Source organism: Choloepus didactylus, chromosome 17 (genome assembly GCF_015220235.1).
Source record: "Choloepus didactylus isolate mChoDid1 chromosome 17, mChoDid1.pri, whole genome shotgun sequence".
NCBI lineage: Eukaryota > Metazoa > Chordata > Mammalia > Pilosa > Megalonychidae > Choloepus > Choloepus didactylus.
Window position 1 is genome coordinate 75,126,465 of NC_051323.1, and position 19,343 is coordinate 75,145,807.

Consider the following 19,343-nt stretch of genomic DNA (forward strand, 5'->3'; position numbering starts at 1 on the left):
ATTGCGTGTGTGTGCGTGTGCGTACAAAAACAAGCATCACAATCATCATAAATGCTTTATGCAGAGAAATCAGAAACTGGGAACAGCAAAACTGTCCATCACTGGTAGAATGACACGTCTTTGTCCGTACGGTGGAATTCTAGACAGCTGTGGAAACGAGCATTGCAAACGCCAGTGCATGAGAGCAGCAGGGCAGCAGAGAGTCCACACTGTGGGATTCTATGTGGGTGATATTCAAAGCAGCAGGCAAAATGAAGTTACAGTGTTGAGGTCTCACATCCAGGGAAGAGGCGGAAGGGCTCTGGGGTGCTGGTACCCCGGTAATGGAAACATGGTTCGGTGGCCCCACTTTGGGAAAATCCCTCAAGCTGTACTTACTTGTCCGTGTTTTTCTGTATCTGCCATGTACTTTAACCAAGACTCCGTTCACCGGTTCTGCACCTGACGTGTGCTGTTGGCTGGGGTGCACGTAAGTGCGCATTAACATCAACCCCCCAGTTTTCGGGAAACCTGTTGTTTTAGTTTGCTAATGCTGCCGGAATGCAGAACACCAGAGATGGATTGGCTTTTATAAAAGGGGGTTTATTTGGTTACACAGTTACAGTCTTAAGGCCATAAAGTATCCAAGGTAACATATCAACAATCGGGTACCTTCACTGGAGGATGGCCAGTGGTGTCCGGAAAACCTCTGTTAGCTGGGAAGGCATGTGGCTGGCATCTGCTCCAAGTTATCTGGTTTCAAAATGGCTTTCTCCCAAGATGTTCCTCTCTAGGCTGCAGTTCCTCAAAAACAGTCACTCTTAGTTGCTCTTGGGGCATTTGTCCTCTCTTAGCTTCTCCGGAGCAAGAGTCTGCTTTCAACGGCCATCTTCAAACTGTCTCTCATCTGCAGCTACTTTCTCAGCTTCTGTGCTCTCTTCAAAGTGTCCCCCTTGGCTCCTCTTCAAAATGTCACTCTCAGCTACACTGAGTTCCTTCTGTTTGTCAGCTCATTTATATGGCTCCAGTGATTTAATTTAGACCTACCCTGAATGGGTAGGGTAACACCTCCATGGAAATTTTCCAATCAGAGTTATCACCTACAGTTGGGTGGGGTACACTTCCATGCAAACAACCTAATCCAAACCTTCCAACTTAATCCCCACTAATATGTCTTCCCCCACAAGAGTGCATCAACGAACATGACTTTTTCTGGCGGACATAATACGTACAAACTGGTACACTGTTGTGAGCGGGTCCTGGGGTGCACAGAGGCTCAAGGCAACTCACCTGTGGGGTCAAGAGAGATGGGGGTTATGAGGACGAGGGGGAAGGGCTGGGGAGGAACGGGCTCATTTCTCATGCAGCAGCTCCCCCTCACTCACCCAGTCGACTTTGAGGTGCCCCCTGCCCCTCCTTTTTCGGGCTCCTCTGGGAGTGGTGGCCCCGGAACTCACTGGTTTGGATGATCTGGAGGAGCAGCCCAGGCTGAACAGGGAGCACAGGACCATGGACTGGAGCAAAGGCTGGGGCTGTGGTTCCTGACCCAGGGCCCTCGGCATTGCTGGGAAGACGTGGGAGGCTCCTGTGGTCAGAAAAGAAACCAATTTTTATAAAAAAAAAAAAAAAGGAGAAAACATCCTTCCCTCCCAACCTCCACGCAAGAGACGCGCGGCCTTTGCTGTGTGGAACTGGTCTCGTGGACCTCCAGCAGTTCATGCTGCTTTTTCTGCTTCACTTCATCATCTCTGTCGACTCCTGAACACTAAAATTTTTGCTTGGTTTGCGGCAGTTTTTCTTTGGCAAATATTCCAGACTCCCTTTGTACCTTAAGATCCTCAACTAAAAGTTGTTTTTTGTTCTGTTTTTTAAAGAGCTGCTTTAATGTTTCCCCTATGAACTCTCAAAAGGCATTATTATTCCCTGACATCGAATTTTTCTACAAGGTTTTGGTGTGACTTTTTATTATTTGCCTTTTGTTTTCCTTTGTGCTTCTTAATCAGTAGCTACAATGTCAGTAGCTTTTAACGTGTTTTCTGACTTCCCGTTGCCTTACTTGTTTGCTCTTTTGGAACGTTCACTCCATAATCAGCGGCGACTTTACACTTTTCTTTTCTTTCTTCCTTCTTTTTTTAACTGCTTTATCAAGATATAATTCACATGCCATACAATTCACCCGTTCAAAGTATGCAGCTCACAGGCTCTCAGGACAGTCACGAGCTGTGCCTCCCTCACCCCACAGGAAGACGGACCCCCTTAGCCGTCACCCCTGCGTCCCTCCTCCCACCCGGCCTGAGCCGCCGCGCGCCGCGTTCCGTCCCTGGGCATCGGCCCTTGCGGACGTTTCCTGTAAACGGAACATGCGCCAGGTGGCCTTTGGTGCCTGGCTTTTTTCACTTGGTATAATGTTTTAAGGTTCCTCTGTGTTGTAGCAGAGGTCAGAACCTTGTTCCTTTTGTGGCTGGGTAATATTCTGTTGTGTGGATAGACCATATTTTGTTTATCCATCCATTGGTGGACATCTGACTTGTTTCCACTTTTTGGCTTTTATTGATCATGTTGCTGGGAGTATTTGTTTATAAGTTTTTGCATGTGCACATGTTCTCTTTCCTCTTGGGTTTATACCTGTGAGTGGAACTGATGTGTCATACAGTAACTCTATGTTTAACCATTTAAGGAATTGCCACACTTTTTCCAGAGCCCTTTTACTTGCATTATCAGTGAGCAAAGGAAATGTTTTATTGCTCTTTAACTTTTGTAAGATTTTGCAGATTTCACTATTGATAAACAAGTATACTGTGTCTGTCTCTTAAAATGTTTCTGTAAAACAAGGCTGAGGTGCCATCACGTGTCTCCCACCCATCTGCAAGCAGTTGGCTCAGGTCTGGGTCCTTGGTGCTCCTCGAGCTGGAGACATTTCCTACTGGATACATTGTCATTTATGGACAGAACCATTTTTTCAGATAATTCTGGTTATACAAGCAATTTCTTTTTCTGGCCTTTACCTGTTATCTCACCCACACGTTGACTTGTGTTTAGGTGGAAGGCCACTCAGTGTTTCACTGCTTGAGCTCGACGTCTGGAGAGCCCCTTTTAATCATGCCGATGTCACGGCCCTATTGGCAGCCAGATCTCTGAAGCAGGAATGTCGGAAAGGTCTTGGGCTTTCAGTATTGCCCTTTCCGATCCGTTTCCAGAGGCCTGAGCCACGAGCTTCCATCCTTGACGGTGCCCATGGGCTCCTCTGCCCGGACCCTGGTCTGCTCTCATGCCTGGGGGCCGGCATGGGCCAAAGGCTCCCCGAATCCCAGGCCAGATCTTCTCCTGGAGGCACCCCGAAGTCTCCGTCCTGGGCCCCATCCTGGTTCTGCTGTTTGCTCTGGGCCAAAGTGCCTCCCAGGTAGAGGGTGCACCCAGAGGAGAGACCCCCACTCCCTCCCCTCCCTCACAGGGAGAAGGTCCGTGATTCCTTGGCACTTGCTGGGATCCCAGCAGAGGGGTGAGGGTGGAACGGGGAAGGCCAAGAACGGATACAAAGGTGGCTTTCGTTATCCCAGAGGCATTTTTCGTATCAGGTAACAGAATTTGTATTTTGGGTTTTCTGCCAGATGATTTCATTTGTTGAGAAGTTGGTCTCAGCATTTGCTGAAGGGAAGCTGGTGATTTTTTTTTTAAGTTGGGTGTACTGAAGTATAATTTGCTTTTTTTTTCTTTGCATTTATTATTGTGAAATATAACATATATACAGAAAAGTGATACCTTTCAAAGTACAATTTAACAAGTAATTAGCAGATTTCAAAGAATGTTACTGATTACAGTTTAATTGCTAATACCCTAGCAACTAAAAATAATTAATTAATTAATTTAAAAATGTATATAAAGATTCAGTATTCGTAATTTTCTCTTAAATCCTGTCTTATCTGTTGCTTCCCCTTCCTCTCATTTAATCACTTTCTCGATCTTCAGGGATGTCTAGGGAGTGGCCGCACTAACTTGTTCATGTTGAAAAGGGGTGTCGACATTATGGGGAAGGGGACACACCTGGTTGATCTTGAAAAGAGTGTTACCTCTGGCTTTTGGGACTTATCTGGCATAGGAACCCTGTGGAGGATTTAAGTTTCTGAAAAATAAACCTAGTGAGTGAAACTTTTATAGAGTCTCAGATAGGGACCAGGGTATTCTTTGGGGTTTCGGGACCGCTGTTGGTTAGGGCTTGGCATACTGTGGCCGTTTGGCGTATCTAGGTGAAGCTTGCATAGGAGTAACCTCCAGGACAGCCTCTCCACTATCTGAAATCTCTTAGCCACTGAAACCTTATTTTGTTACTTTTCTTTTCCCCTTTTTGGTCAAGAAGACATTTTCAACACCTCGATGCCAGAGCCAGGTTCATTCCTGGAATCCATGTCCCACATCAGGGTGGGGGTGATGAATTTATTTGCAGAGTTAGGCTTAGAGAAAAAGTCCACATTTGAGCAACAAAAGAGGTTCCCTGGAGGTGACTCCTAGGCATAACTATAGGTGGGCTTAGCCTGTCCTTTACAGCCATAAGTTTCACAACAGTAAGCCTCAAGATCAGGGGCTTGGTTTATTAAGTAGGGGATTCCTGAGGTCACATAGCATACATTCTGTCCAAGACAATCGGTGTCTCAGATTATCTTCATTTAGTTGTACAATCATCATCACTGCCAATTTTAAAATTATCATAACCCGAAACATTCAAAGTTCTTATCAGCCCCTGATTATTTATCGCTAGTATTTGTGTGGTACTGGTAAGGTATGCCTATTAAATATAGTCCCTAGTAGGTAGTAGGTAGTTTTTCCCATATGCCACTCTGTTCTTGACTCTGTACTAGTGTCATACCCTAGAAGTAGATTATGCAAGCACTTATTTATATTTGTAGGGCTAATCTGTGGGATACACGCCTTTAAACCACCACTTTCGATCATGTTTGCCTTCAATGCGGCACATATACTTTTAATCCCATTAATGAATAATAATCACCCCTGCCATTCCCATACCATTAAGTTCACCCTCATTAACATGTCTGTACATATTAGGTTATCATTCCTCCTTCACTAGCTTCTGTCTGTCACTAGGTCGCCTATATTCTACATTATAAGATTTTACACTGTTCAGGGAGTTCATATTCTATATTATATATATACATATTCTATAATGTAGACTTTACATTCTACAATATAATATTTACAATGATTTTACATTGTTCAGGGAGTTCACATTACTGGTAATGTATAATCTCTCTCCTTTTGTGTCTGAATTATTTCACACAGTATTGTCTTCAAGGTTCATCCACGTTGTCACATGTTTCAGGACCTCATTTCTTCTTACTGCTGCATAGTATTCCATCGTGTTTATATATCACATTTTGTTTATTCACTAGCCCATTGAAGGATCACTTGGATTGTTTCCATCTCTTGGCAATTGTGAACAATGCTGCATAAATGTCTGTTCGTGTCACTGCTTTCAGATCTTCTGGGTGTATACTGAGAAGTGGAATTGCTGTATTTTTGGGTAACTCAATATCTAGTTTTCTGAGAACTACCAAACTGTCTTCCACAGCAGATGTACCATTATACATTCCCACCAGCAGTGAATAAGAGTTCCAGTTTCTCCACATCCTCCCCAGCATTTGTAGTTTCCTGTTTGTTTAATGGCAGCCATTCTTATAGATGTGAGATGATATCTCATTGTGGTTTTGATTTGCAATTCCCTAATAGCTAGTGAAGGTGAACATTTTTTCACATGTTTTTTAGCCATTTATATTTTAGCCATTTATATTTCCTCTTGGGAAACATGCCTTTTCATACCTTTTGCCCACTTTATAATTGGGCTGTTAGTACTATTGTCATTGAGTTGTGGGATTCCTTCATATATGCTAAATATCAGTCTCTTATCAGATACATGGTATCCAAATATTTTCTCCCATTGAGTTGGCTGCCTCTTCACCTTTGGACAAATTCCTTTGAGGTTCAGAAGCTTTTGGTTTTGAGGAGTTCCCATTTATCTATTTTTTTCTTTCGTTGCTTGTGCTTTGGGTTTTAAGGCCTAAGAAGCTACCTCCTAATACAAGGTCTTGAAGATGTTTCCCTATATTTTCTTTTAGGAGTTGTATGGTACTGTCTCTTATATTTAGGTCTTTGATCCACTTTGAATTAATTTTTGTGTAGGATGTGAGGCAGGGGTCCTCTTTCATTCTTTTGGTTGTTGGTATCTAGTTCTCCCAGCCCCAGTTGTTGAAGAGACTGTTCTGTCCTGTTCTGTGGATTTGGGGGCCTTATCAAAAATCAGTCAACCATAGATCTGGGGGTCTATTTCCAAACTCTCAATTCAATTCCATTGATCAATCAGTCTATCTTTGTGCCAGTACTGTGGTGTTTTCACCATTGTGGCTTTATAGTAGGCCTCAAAGTCAGGAAGTGTAAATCCTCCCCATTCCTTTTTGTTTTTTTAGAACATTTTTGGCAATGTGGGGGCCCTTTCCCTTCCAAATAAATTTGATAACCAGCTTTTCCAGGTCTGCAGAGTAGGTTGTTGGAGTTTTGATTGGAATTGCATTGACTCTGTAGATCGGTTTGGTTTAGAATTGACATCTTGATGTTTAGCCTTCCTATCCATGAACACAGAATATCTTTCCACCTAATTGGGTCCTCTTTGATTTCTTTTAGTAACGTTTTGTAATTTTCTATGTAGAGATCTTTTACATCCTTGGTTAAGTTTATTCCTAGGTACTTGACTTTTTTTAGTTACTATTCTGAATGGAATATTTTTCTTGATTGCCTCTTCATTTAGGTCATTACTAGTGTGTAGGGATGTTACTAACTTTTGTGCATTAATCTTGTGTCCTGCCACTCTGCTGAATTTATTAGCTCATGTAGCTTTGTCTTCAATTCCTCCAGATTTTCCAAATATAAGATGTTATCTGCAAATAATGACAGTTTTACTTCTTCCTTTCCAATTTGAATGCCTTTTATTTCTTTTTCTTGCCCAATTGCTCTGCTAGAACTTCCATCACAATGTTGAAGAATAGTGATGACAGCGGGCATCATTGTCTCATTCCTGATATTAGGGGGAAGGTTTTCAGTCTCCCACCATTGAGTAGTATGGTGGCAGTGGGTTTTTCATATATGCCCTTTATCGTATTGAGGAAATCTCCTTTAATTTCCATCTTTTGAAGTGTTTTTATCAACAAGTGATGCTGAATTTTGTCAAATGCTTTTTCAGCATCTATCAAGATCATTTGATTTTTCCCTTTTGATTTGTTAATGTGTTGTATTAAATTGATTTTCTTACGTTGAACCACACTTGCATGCCTCAGATGAACCCCACTTGGTCATGGTGTGTAATCCTTTTAATGTGCCTTTGGATTTGACTTGCAAGTATTCTGTTGAGAATTTTTGCATCTGTATTCGTTAGGGAGATTGGCCTGTAGTTTTCCTTTCCTGTATCTTTATCTGGTTTTGGTATTAGAGTGATATTTGCTTCATAAAATGAGTTAGGTAGTGCTCCTATTTCTTCACTTTTTTGAAAGGGTTTGAGCAGGAATGACGTATGTTCTTTTTGGTAAAACTCCCCTGTGACGCCATCTGGCCCTGGGCTCTTATTTGTATGAAGATTTTTGATGACTCAAAATAGGATGTCCTTATTTGTGATTGATTTGTTGAGGTTTTCTGTTTCTTCTCAGGTCAGTCTAGGTTGTTCAGGAAATGTGTTTCCAGCAAATTGTCCACTTCCTCCAGGTTGTCTAGTTTGTTGGCGTACAGTTGCTCATAGTATCCTCTTATGATTTGTAAAATTTATTTGGGATCCATAGTAATGACCCCACTCTCATTTCTGATGTTGTTTTTCGGGTCTTCTCTCTTTTTTACTTTGTCATCCTAGCTAAGGGTTTGTGAATCTTGTTGACGTTCTCAAAGAACTAACTTTTGGTTTTATTTATTTTCTCTACCGTTTTGTTGTTGTTGTTCTCCAGATAATTTTGTTTCTGCTTTAATCTTTGTTATTTCTTTTCCTCTACTTGCTTTAGGGTTGGTTTGCTGATCATTCTCTAGCTTCTTCAGTTGTGTAGTTAGGTCTTTGATTTTAGTGCTTTCTTCCTTTTTAATGTATGCATTTAGAGTTATAAATGTCCTCCTCAGCACCATCTTTGCTGCATCCCGTATGTTTTGATATGTTGTGTTCTCATTTCATTTGTGTCTAGATATTGACTGATTTCTCTTGTAATGTCTTCTTTGACCCACTGGTTGTTTAGGAGTGTGTTGTATAACCTCCATATATTTATGAAAGTTCTGGCTCTTTGGTGGTTATTGATGTCTAGTTGCATTCCATTTATGGTCAGAGAATGTGCTTTGAATAATTTCAATCTTTTTAAATTTATTAAAATTTGTTCTGTTCCCCAGCATATGATTATCCTGGAGAATGTTCCATGGGCACTAGAGAAGAATGTATATCCTGGTACTTTGGGATGTAATGATCTATATAAGTCTGTTAAGTCTAAAACATTTATCGTATTGTTTAGTTTCTCAGTTTCCTTATTGGTCCTCTGTCTAGTTGTTCTCTCTATAGAAGAGAGTGGTATATTAAAGCCTCCCACTATTATTGTAGAAAAGTCTGTTGCTCCCTTCAGTTTAGCCAAAGTTTGGCTCATGTACTTTGGAACTCCTTGATTGGTACATAAATATTTATGATTGCTATTTCTTCTTGGTGAATTGTCCCTTTTATTCAAATATTCTCTAATTAATATATAGTGTCCTTCTTTGTCTCTTATGACATCTTTGCATTTAAAGTCTATTTTGTCTTATATTAATATAGCTACCCCTATATTCTTGGTTGCAGCTTGCATGGAATATTTTTTTTTCATCCTTTCACTTTCAGTCTCTTTGTGTCACTGGATCTAAGATGAGTCTCTTGTAAACAGCATACCTTCAGTTATACTTTTTAATTCATTCTACCAGTCTGTATCTTTTAATTGGAGAGTATAATCCATTCACATTCAAAGTTATTACTGTGAAAGCAGTTCCTGAACCAGCCTTCTTATCCTTTGGTTTTTAGTTGTCAGATGTATTTTTTGCCACTGTCTCTTTTTTTCCTTTAAGTTATCCTAACTAATACCCTTCACTTTTGTGCCTTTCTCCAGACCTCTTTCTCCTTTCTTTTTTTCTCAGCCAATAGAGCTCCCTTTGGTATTTCTTGCAGTGTAGGTCTCTTCTTAACAAATTCTCTCAGGACTTGTTTGTGAAAATTTAAACTTTCCCTCAATTTTGAAGGAGAGCTTTGCTGGATAAAGAATTTTTGCCTGGAAATTTTTCCCTTTCAGAATCTTGAATACGCCATACCACTGTCTTTGCACCTACATGGTGCCTGCTGAGTAGTCAGTACTTAGTCTTATGTGGTTTCCTTTGTATGTGGTCAATCGCTTTTCTCTGGCTGCTTTTAGGACTTTCTCCTTCTCTTTAGCATTTGACAATCTGATTAGTATATGTCTTCTACTGGGTCTATTTGGATTTATTCTTTTTTGGTGTTTGTTGGGCTTCTTTGATTTCTGTATTTATGTCATTTATAAGGGTTAGGAAGCTTTCCCCAACTATATCCTCAAGTACTCTTCCTAGCCCTTTTATCTTCTCCTTCGGGAACCCAGTGATTCTTATGTTTGTGTATTTCATGTTGTCTGTCATTTCCCTAGGATCCGTTTCAAATTTTTTTTTCACCATTTGTTCTTTTGTGTGTTCACATTCAATTGGTCTGTCTTCTAGTTCACTTAACCTTTCTTCTGCCTCTTCAAATCTTCTTTTGTGTGTCTCTAGTATATTTTAAATTTATCTACTGTACCTTTTATTTCCATAAGATCTGCTATTTTTTAACTTACTCTTTCAAGTTCTTGTTTATGCTCTTCTAAAGTCTTCTTGGTGTCTTTTATGTCTTTAGCCACCCATTGAAGTTGTTTTGGAGATTGGTATGTAGTTCTTTGATTAATTGCTCCAGATTCTGTGTCTCCTCTGGCTTTTTACCCTGGTTGTTTGATTTGTCCTTATTGTTGCAGGGCATTACCTCTCTTAATGAATCTTAAAATGAAGATGCCGACTCCTTCCCTCTATGTAGGGATTAGACAGCTGTGGAGCCTTGCTGCTCTAATATACCACCTGATGCCTTTTGTTCTTATAGTGAGGAACCAGTTATTCCTTCATACATTGAAGCTTACTTAACAGAAATCCTTTCCAAAAATACTCAAGTTCAGTTTCCAAATGATAGAAAGTGGAAAGGCCTTGCTATATGTTCTAGTTTGCTAATGCTGCCAGAACGCAAAACACCAGAAATGGATTGGCTTTTATAAAAGGGGGTTTATTTGGTTACACAGTTACAGTCTTAAGGCCATAAAGTGTCCGTCAACAAAGGATACCTTCACTGGAGGATGGCCAATGGTATCCGGAAAGTCTCTGTTAGCTGGGAAGGCTTGTGGCTGTCATCTGCTCCAGAGTTCTGGTTTCAAAATGTCTTTCTCCCAGAATGTTCCTCTCTAGGCTGCAGTTCCTCAAAATGGTCACTCTTAGTTGCTCTTGGGGCGTTTGTCCTCTCTTAGCTTCTCTGAAGCAAGAGTCTGGTTTCAACGGCCGCTTCAAACTGTCTTTCATCTGCAGCTACTCTGTCAGCTTCTGTGCACTCTTCAAAGTGTCCCTCTTGGCCGTACTAGCTTGCTCCTTCTGTCTGAGCTCATATAGTGCTCCAGTAATTTAATTCAGACCCACCCTGAATGGGTGGGCCAACACCTCCATGGGAATTATCCAATCAGAGTCATCACCCACAGTTGGGTGGGGCACATCTCCATGGAAACACTCAAGGAATTACAATCTAACTAACACTGATAGGTCTGCCCACACAAGATTACATCAAAGATAATGGCATTTGAGGGGACATAATACATTCAAACTGGCACACTATAATAACTGGGACAGATGATTCATATCCTTTGAGTCCTATATTAGAAGATTGTACTTAAGGAGAAGCTAAAGAGGTCCAAGTAAGAAATGAAGAAGTGAGAGACCTAATAAGATGTAATAACTAGACTAATTATAGAATAAAATAGAAAGTCTAACTAATAAGTTAGTGATAAGTAATAGTAATTCCTCTTCTAATTTTTAGTTTTTATACAAGTAAAAGTTGTGTTATATCACTCTTATGAAAATCATGGCTCAATTAGTAGAAATATTTTCAGTAAAGTTTTTCAGACGTTGAAGATTAAGTTTGAATCTCTGATGCTATGAATACCCTCCTTTGCTTTTGATTGAACTTAAATTCAACAGCTTGTCAAGCATAAAAATAAAGTATGACTTAATTGAATGCAGCCTCTTTCAAATTGACTACAATTTCAATCAAAGACTCTATAAATATGCTTTAACTTAGACTGGAGGGGAACTCTTTATCTCACATCCTACTGCAACTGGAGGGGCTGGAGTTCCCAAGCTTAGTAATGTTTCCATTTATCATTACTTTGTAAAACTGTTCCTTTTACCTTATTTGTTCCTTTAGTAAAGGTATTAGTTAGGGTTCTCTAGGGAGACAGAATCAACAAGAGATGTCTATAAATAAAAAATTTTATAAAAGTATCTCACGCAACTGTGGGTATGCACGAGTCCAAATTCCGTAGGGTAGGAAGCAAAGTGGCAACTCCAATGAAGGTGTTCAATGAACAACTCAGGCAGCGAACTGGCAACTCTGGTAAACTCCTCAGGAAATGCTTTGCCAGCTAGCTGGAGAAGAAGTGAAGGTCCTATAACTTTCTCGCTTAAAAGTCTTCAACTGATTGGATTAAATCCAGCTGATTAGATGCTCTCATTGTGGAAGACACGCCCTATGTTGATGTAATCAGTCACAGCTGCAGCCAGTGGACTTGCAGTAATGGTTAGGCCAGTGCTTGCTTGACCAGATACCTGGACACCATCACCTGGCCAAGTTGACACATGCAACTACCATCACAGTCCACCCCTTGTCACCCTGGCAGCTATACACATCACCTTAAACCATACTTTATCTCTAAGTAGAGAACAAAAACAGACGTACATTTCACCTAACAATACTCATCTGTCCTGCATACAACCGGAAATGCACTACAATCTCTCCAGAATAGGGTGCAAGTCCTTGGGTGACATTAACTCTTAAAATTGATTTCTTTTGGCTTAAATACTGCAAAATGAACAATACAGCTTATGTCATGTGATAAGGAGATAAGATAGAGAAGAAAATAAAGATATTTGCTTTACAGACAAATACAAACATAATCATAACAAAACAAGGAAGAAATATTCATGCCGTCATAGTCCTCGTTTCTGTAACTGGTCATGTGGCCATAGTTCATATTTTTCACTACCTTCTTCCACTACCCATTCCACGTTCCCTTTACACTTCAGCTGGCCATGGTTCTTTGCCTGATGGAGTGACCCAAACCTTCATTCCTGAAGGTTCTTGGCCATTAGTAGTCCTGCCTGGATTGGTTTGTTGCAGTTTTCCATTGACTTTAATCACAGGGCATTGTAGTACCCTAAGGGGTCTCCTGTATTCCAGGAAGACACTTCTTTACCTCCATTGTGTAGTTGTAGTGCTATTTCCCCTTGATAGTCAGGATCAGTCACCCCAGCCAGTACAGGAATCCCTTTCTTTGCCTGTTGATTGGAGGCATAAGAAGCCCAAAGTGGCCAGGTGGCAGTCTTAACTTCCAGTTCAGTGGGATTATTGTTGTGTTTCCTGGTGGAAGCACTCCTCCTTTTGGAACCAAGACTTGTAGACCAGCAGAGCTTAAGCTTGCAGAGACAGGAAGCAAAAATTTACCTAGTGGATCACTAGGAGTGATAGTAAGTGGTGCCACTCCTTCCTGTTTCCACCCCTTGATTCCTGGACCCATGAATCCTGGTTATGGGAGAAACAGCACCATAGAGTGGACGCTGATTCAGAGCATACACAGCCTCCTGGAGAACACTGCCCCATCTCTGCAAGGTATTGCCACCTAGTTGGTGCCATAATTTAGTCCTCAACAGGCCATTCCATCATTCTATCAACCCCACTGCCTCTGGATGATGGGGAACATGGTAAGACCAGAGAGTTCCATGAACATGTGCCCATTCCCTCACTTCATTTGCTGTGAAGTGGGTTCCTTGGTCAGAAGCAATGCTGTGTGGAATACCATGACAGTGGATAAGGCATTCTGTAAGTCCACGGATGGTAGTTTTGGCAGAAGCATTTTGTGCAGGGAAGGCAAACCCATATCCAGAGTATGCGTCTGTTCCGCTGAGAACAAATCACTGCCCTTTCCATGATGGAAGAGGTCCAATGTAATCAACCTGCCACTAGGTAGCTGGCTGATCACCTTGGGGAATGGTGCCATGTTGGGGACTGAGTATGGGTCTCTGCTGCTGGCAGATTGGGCACTCAGCAGTGGCTGTGGCCAGGTCAGCCTTGGTGAGTGGAAGTCCATGTTGCTGAGTCCATGCATAACCTCCATCCCTACCGCCATGACCACTTTGTTCATGAGCCAATTGAGCAATGACAGGAGTTGCTGGGGAAAGAGGTTGATTGGTATGCACCAAACGGGTCATCTTATCCACTTGATGATTAAAACCTTCTGCTGAAGTCACCCTCTGGTGAGCATTCACATGGGACACAAATATCTTAGTATTTTTTTGCCTACTCAGAAAGGTCTATCCACATACCTCTTCCCCAGACTTCTTTGTCACCAATTTTCCAATCATGTTCCTTCTAAGTCCCTGACCATCCAGCCAAACCATTGGCAACAGCTCATGGATCAGTTACAGAAACACACCTCTGGCCAGTTCTCCTTCTAAGCAAAGTGAACAACCAGCTGCATTGCTAGAAGTTCTGCTCAATGGGAGGATTTCCCCTCACCACCCTCTGTCAGGGACATTCCAGAAAGGGGCTGCAGTGCTGCAGCTATCCACTTTCGGGTGGTGCCTGCATATCGTGCAGAACCATCTGTAAACCAGGCCCAAGTTTTCTCTTCCTCAATCAACTGATTGTAAGGAACTCCCCAAGAAGCCATAGCTGTGGGCTGGGAAAGAGAAGGTAAGGTGGAAGGAGTGGGGGCCGTGGGCATTTGGGCCACTTCCTCATGTAACTTAGTTGTGCCTTCAGGGCCTGCTTGAGCTCTATCTCATATATATCATTTCCATTTTATGATGGAGTGCTGCTGTGCACGCCCAACTTTATGGCTTGGTGGGTTGGACAGCACCCAGCTCATGATAGGTAACTCAAGTCTCATGGTAACTTGGTGGCCCATGGTTAAGCATTCTGTCTCTACTAAGGCCCAGTAGCAGGTCAAAAGCTGTTTCTCAAATGGAGAGTAGTTATCTGCAGAGGATGGTAAAGCTTTACTCCAAAATCCTAGGGGCCTTCATTGTGATTCACCTATAGGAGCCTGCCAAAGGCTCCAAACAGCGTGTCTATTTGCCACTGACACTTCCAGCACCATTGGATCAGCTGGATCATATGGTCCAAGAGGCAGAGAAGCTTGCACAGCAGCCTGGACCTGTCGCAGAGCCTCATCTTGTTCTGGTCCTCACTCAAAACTAGAAGCCTTTCTAGTCACTCGGTAAATGGGCTGGAGTAGCACACCTAAATGAGGAATATGTTGTCTCCAAAACCCAAAGAGGCCAACTAAGCATTGTGCCTCTTTTTTGGTCGTAGGAGGGGCCAGATGCATCAGCTTATCCTTCACCTTAGAAGAAATATCTTGACATGCCCCACACCACTGGACACCTAGAAATTTTACTGAGGTGGAAGGCCCCTGTATTTTTGTTGGATTTATCTCCCATTGTTTTACATGCAAATACCTAACCAACAAATCTAGAGTTGTTGCTACTTCTTGCTCACTAGGTCCAATCAACATATCAGTGTAATGGACCAGTGTGATGTCTTGTGGGAAGAAGAAACAATCAAGATCCCTGTGGACAATATTATGACATAGGGCTATAGAATTGATATACCCTTGAGGAAGCACAATGAATGTTTACTGCTGGCCTTGCCAGCTAAACGCAGACTGTTTCTGGTGGTCCTTACTAACAGCTATTGGGAAAAAAGCATTTGCCTGATCAATAGCTGCATACCGGGTACCAGGGGATGTACTGATTTGCTCTAGCAATGATACCACACCTAGAACAGCAGCTGCAATTGGAGTCACCACCTGGTTAAGTTTACGATAATCCCCTCTCATCCTCCAAAACCCATCTGTTTTCTGCACAGGCCAAATAGGAGAGTTGAATGGGGATGTGGTGGGAATCACCACCCCTGCCTCCTTCAAGTTCTTAAGAGTGGCATTAATCTCTACAATCCCTCCAGGAATCCAGTATTGCTTCTGGTTTACTATTTTGCTAGGCAGGGGCAGTTCTAGTGGCTACCACTTGGCCTTTCCACCATAATGGCCCTCACTCCACGAGTCAGGGAACCAATGTGAGGATTCTGCCAGTTGCTGAGTATGTCTATTCCAATTATGCATTCCGGCACTGGGGAAATAACCACAGAATGGGTCCAGGGACCCACTGGACCTACTGTGAGACGGACCTGGGCTAAAACTCCATCAGTCACCTGACCTCTATAAGCCCCAACTCTGACTGGTGGACCCGAGTGACATTTTGGGTCTCCTGGAATTAAAGTTACTTCTGAACCAGTGTCTAATAATCCACGAAATAGCTGATGATTTCCTCTTCCCCAGTGCACAGTTACCCTGGTAAAAGTTGTGTCCTCTGGACATTCCAGGGGTGTGTGAGCAGATCTTCCATGGTAAATCCACCCTAACATTCTAATCTCTCTAAGCCTTTGAATCCCCTCCTCTACATTATGCCAGGACAGTTCTGGCATTTCAACCCCAGGTAATGCCAGCCACCTTTTGATCCGTGTTTCAGCCAGCCACCCAAAAAAAAAAAAACTGTTAAAGCCTTTCTAAACCCTCGAGCTACAACAGTGAATGCAGAATCTCTGCTTAGTGGGCCCATATCAATAAATTCAGCCTGATCCAACTTTCTATTCCTTCCACCGTTATCCCACACCCTTAATATCTATTCCCACACATATTCCCCTGATTTTTGTCTGTATAAATTGGAAAACTCATGCAGTTCTTTTGGTGTATAGCGTACTTTGTCATGGGTCACACTTTATACCTCACCCTTCGGGGCCTGTTGGGACTTGAGTCTAGTTATGGGTCTTGAAGCAAAGACTAGTGGTGGGGGTGGGTCATGAAAAGAGTTAGAAGTATCCCTCAAGCCATTTGCCTCAGGACATTCCATTGCAGTTTCATCTCATGAAACAGGATTAATCTCTCCAGACAGAGGAGTGAGGGCTGCTTCCTCAGGGGAGGTGATTACAGGGTTAGCAGGCACTGAAGGGTTAATCTCCTTAGGTGGGGGGTGGATGGCAGGCTCCTCGAGGCAGACTGGAGGTCAGGAAGCTGTTTCCTCAAAGCAGGCTGGAGGTTGGTGGGGGGCTGTTTCCTCAGGGCAGACTGGACATGGGGGGGGGGGCTGTTTCCTCAGGACAGACCACTACACGTTTATCTGGCAAAGACTCAGCAGAATCCAGGGTTCCAGTGTCCTCACTGCCATTATTATCAATCCATATTTCAGGATCCCATTCTTTTCCAATCAGTGCCTTTACTTGAACAGCAGACAACCTGCGAGGTTGAGATTTTAGTTTATGTTGTAAATCTGCTACTCTCACAATGAGGCTCTGGGTCTGGTTTTCTGAAATCTCGTCTCTGGCCACAGGAAATAAGATTTCCTTTCAGGGCACAGATAGAAACCTTTACATCTGTCATACGGTGCTTAAGTTTGAAATTTGAAGCCTTTAGCTGGTCCCTTTCTCTTATAACTTTATCCAAGAGCAACCAGCCAACATCATTGTACCTCTTAACTCTGCAAAACTCTGTTAAGTTTTCAAAAACACTGTCACCCAGAGCCTTGCTTCATACAAGACTATGATTAGGAGAATCAAACAATGATATTTTGAGTATCTCCATTGCCAGCTCATGCCATGGACTGTCAGTGCCCTCTTGATTATTGGAAATGGAGTCATTAGTGCCTTTGAATCTAATCAGAGTAGAGAACAAATTGTCAAAGCCCATTTTAAAATTCTGTTTCTCAAGAACCTCTCCTGGTACCAAGCTGTATTAGTTAGGGTTCTTTAGGGAAACAGAAGCAACAAGAGATATCTAAATATATGATTTTATAAAAGTGTCTCATGCAACTGTGGGGATGCACAAGTCCAAATTCTGTAGGGCAGGCAGCAGACTAGCCTCTCCAGTGAAGATGTGTGATGAACTCCTCAGGAAACGCTTCGCTGGCTAGTCGAAGAAGTTAAGGTCCTCTGTCTTTGTCACTTAAAAGACTTCAACTGATTGGATTAAATCCAGCTGATTGCATTCCTCTCATTGTGTGGAAAGACATGCCCTTCATTGATGTCACATGCAGCTGAGTGACTGATGATTTAATAAACCAGCTTTCTGGTTCATTAACTAGCCACAAATGTCCTTACAGTAACATTTAGGCCAGTGCTTGCTTTCCTAGACACCTGGACAACCAATCACCACCTGGCCAAGTTGACACATGAACCTCACCATCATAGACAGGGCGGGACGGGGCCCAGGAGTCAGGTGTTGAGCTGAGACGTGGAGGACAGGGAGAGACGGGGTGCCTGGTGGTGGGGGTGGGGGGTTGTGCAGCAGGCAGTCCAGCGAGGCCTTCCCAAGAAGCTCATTGTCGGCTAGAACCCATCTGAGGGGTGGGTGACTTGGGCATCACCCTCACATGCAGCAGGTGAACGTAAGCCACATCTGGAGGGCGGCCCGAGAGGCAGGTGTGGGCTGGGGGCCTGGGCAGAGAGAGGGGTGTTCACGGCCCGGCTGCAGTGGAACTAGGTTGTGGTGTGACTGGCAAAGACATCGGGCCGGGGGACATGAGGGAGCCAAGGACCTGCGGACAGGGCGATGGGTCCTACCATGGAGTCTGGCCAGGTGGAGGTCTCCAGACGAGGGGACGAGGGGGCCCAAGAGGTCGTCAGATGAGAGTGGAGCCCGTCCTCCCCAAATCCAAGTGGGAACACAGGCGGTGGGGTTGCCAGGCCTCAGGAGGGATCCAGGCCTGGTCAGCGCAGGGAAACAGGGTGTTTGCACCCCAGAACCTGATGGGGGGGGCGGGTCTCAGGGGCCAGCTGAAGGGGGCACCGAGGTGGGTGACAGGGGCCATGCAGGGCAAAACCAGGGCGTGGGGACAAGAGGAACCCAGCAGGAAGCAAGAGCCCGTGGAGGGAAATCCCGCTGCCATGGGGCATCGACAGAACCTCGGAGCCCGCTGCTCCCTGCTGCTTGTCCTCTGCCGGGGGCAGCAGCCGTCCGCGGAGGCTTCAGCAAGACACCCGGGTGGCCCCAGACCCCCCTGTTTCGTGTCATCAGGGCCGGAGCACAGTGCTCTTGGGGAGGCAGGAAGGGGATGCAGGGGGCCCCAGTGGGGCTTGGGGGTTTCTGCCCCCCTGCTGGGTGTGAAAAAGCCCTCTGTTCCTGGCCTGGGTTGGTGACTCTTTGGAACAAAGAGATTGTCTTTCTCTGCAGACAGCAGGGGAGCAGGGTCTCCGGGGATGGGGCCAGAAAGGCCACACGTGTCCTCTGCTCTCCTCGCAGGTGCCACGAGGTGCCCCCGCCGCCTTCCCTAATGGCACAGCCCCAGCACAGGCGCTGCCTTCCCCAGCAGAAGCTGTGGGTCCTTGTCACTTAGAAGCCATGAGGCCTTGCCGGGCCCTGCCAGCCTCGGAAGCCAGAGGGGACTCTCACTTCTCGGAGCGGGCCCAGCCCGGTTCTGAGTCCCCAGCATTCTGCCTCCAGCCAGATGTCCCAGCGCTGTGAGGGGCCAGCCAGCCCTGGGCGGAGAGTGGAATCCGAGACCTCACCGCTGCCCCATCTGACGGCTTCCAGGTCCCGCACAGAGGCAGCTCGGCTCCCCACCCGGAGGCCAGCCGGCTTCTTGGGGAGCAGCGGTCATCCAGCGCGGGGCCCGCAGCCTTCTCCCAGGGCCAGGGGAGCGCGTGCTGGTGTCAGATCCCCACCTCGTCCACCCAAAAGCCTGTCTCCGTCCTCTTTAGCAGCCGCTTCCAGGCCAGCCTACAGTAGTACCAGCAGCTGCGGGAGCTGAAGAGGACAAAGGTGGGAAAGCCCTTCTCCTGCCCTTGCGCCCCCACCTCCAGCCAGGCGCAGCCTCACGGGGTGCCCGGGCACCAGTGAGTGGCCAGATGGGCGGTCCACAGCAGGCTGGACGGCAGGACCAAGGGCGGAGAATTCTTTTCGTGCTACCCTTGTCTCACG

The 19,343-nt window shown here is 44.4% G+C and overlaps 1 protein-coding gene across 1 annotated transcript in view; it reads left to right on the forward strand.

Annotated features, from left to right (window-relative positions):
• FAM178B (family with sequence similarity 178 member B) overlaps positions 1 to 19,343 on the forward strand; it is a 100,147-nt gene that overhangs the window by 1,447 nt on the left and 79,357 nt on the right. The window contains 5 exon segments of the mRNA XM_037806640.1: positions 2,222 to 2,358; positions 3,291 to 3,379; positions 18,666 to 18,883; positions 18,968 to 19,136; positions 19,226 to 19,258. Coding sequence (XP_037662568.1) covers positions 2,222 to 2,358; positions 3,291 to 3,379; positions 18,666 to 18,883; positions 18,968 to 19,136; positions 19,226 to 19,258 — 646 coding nt within the window.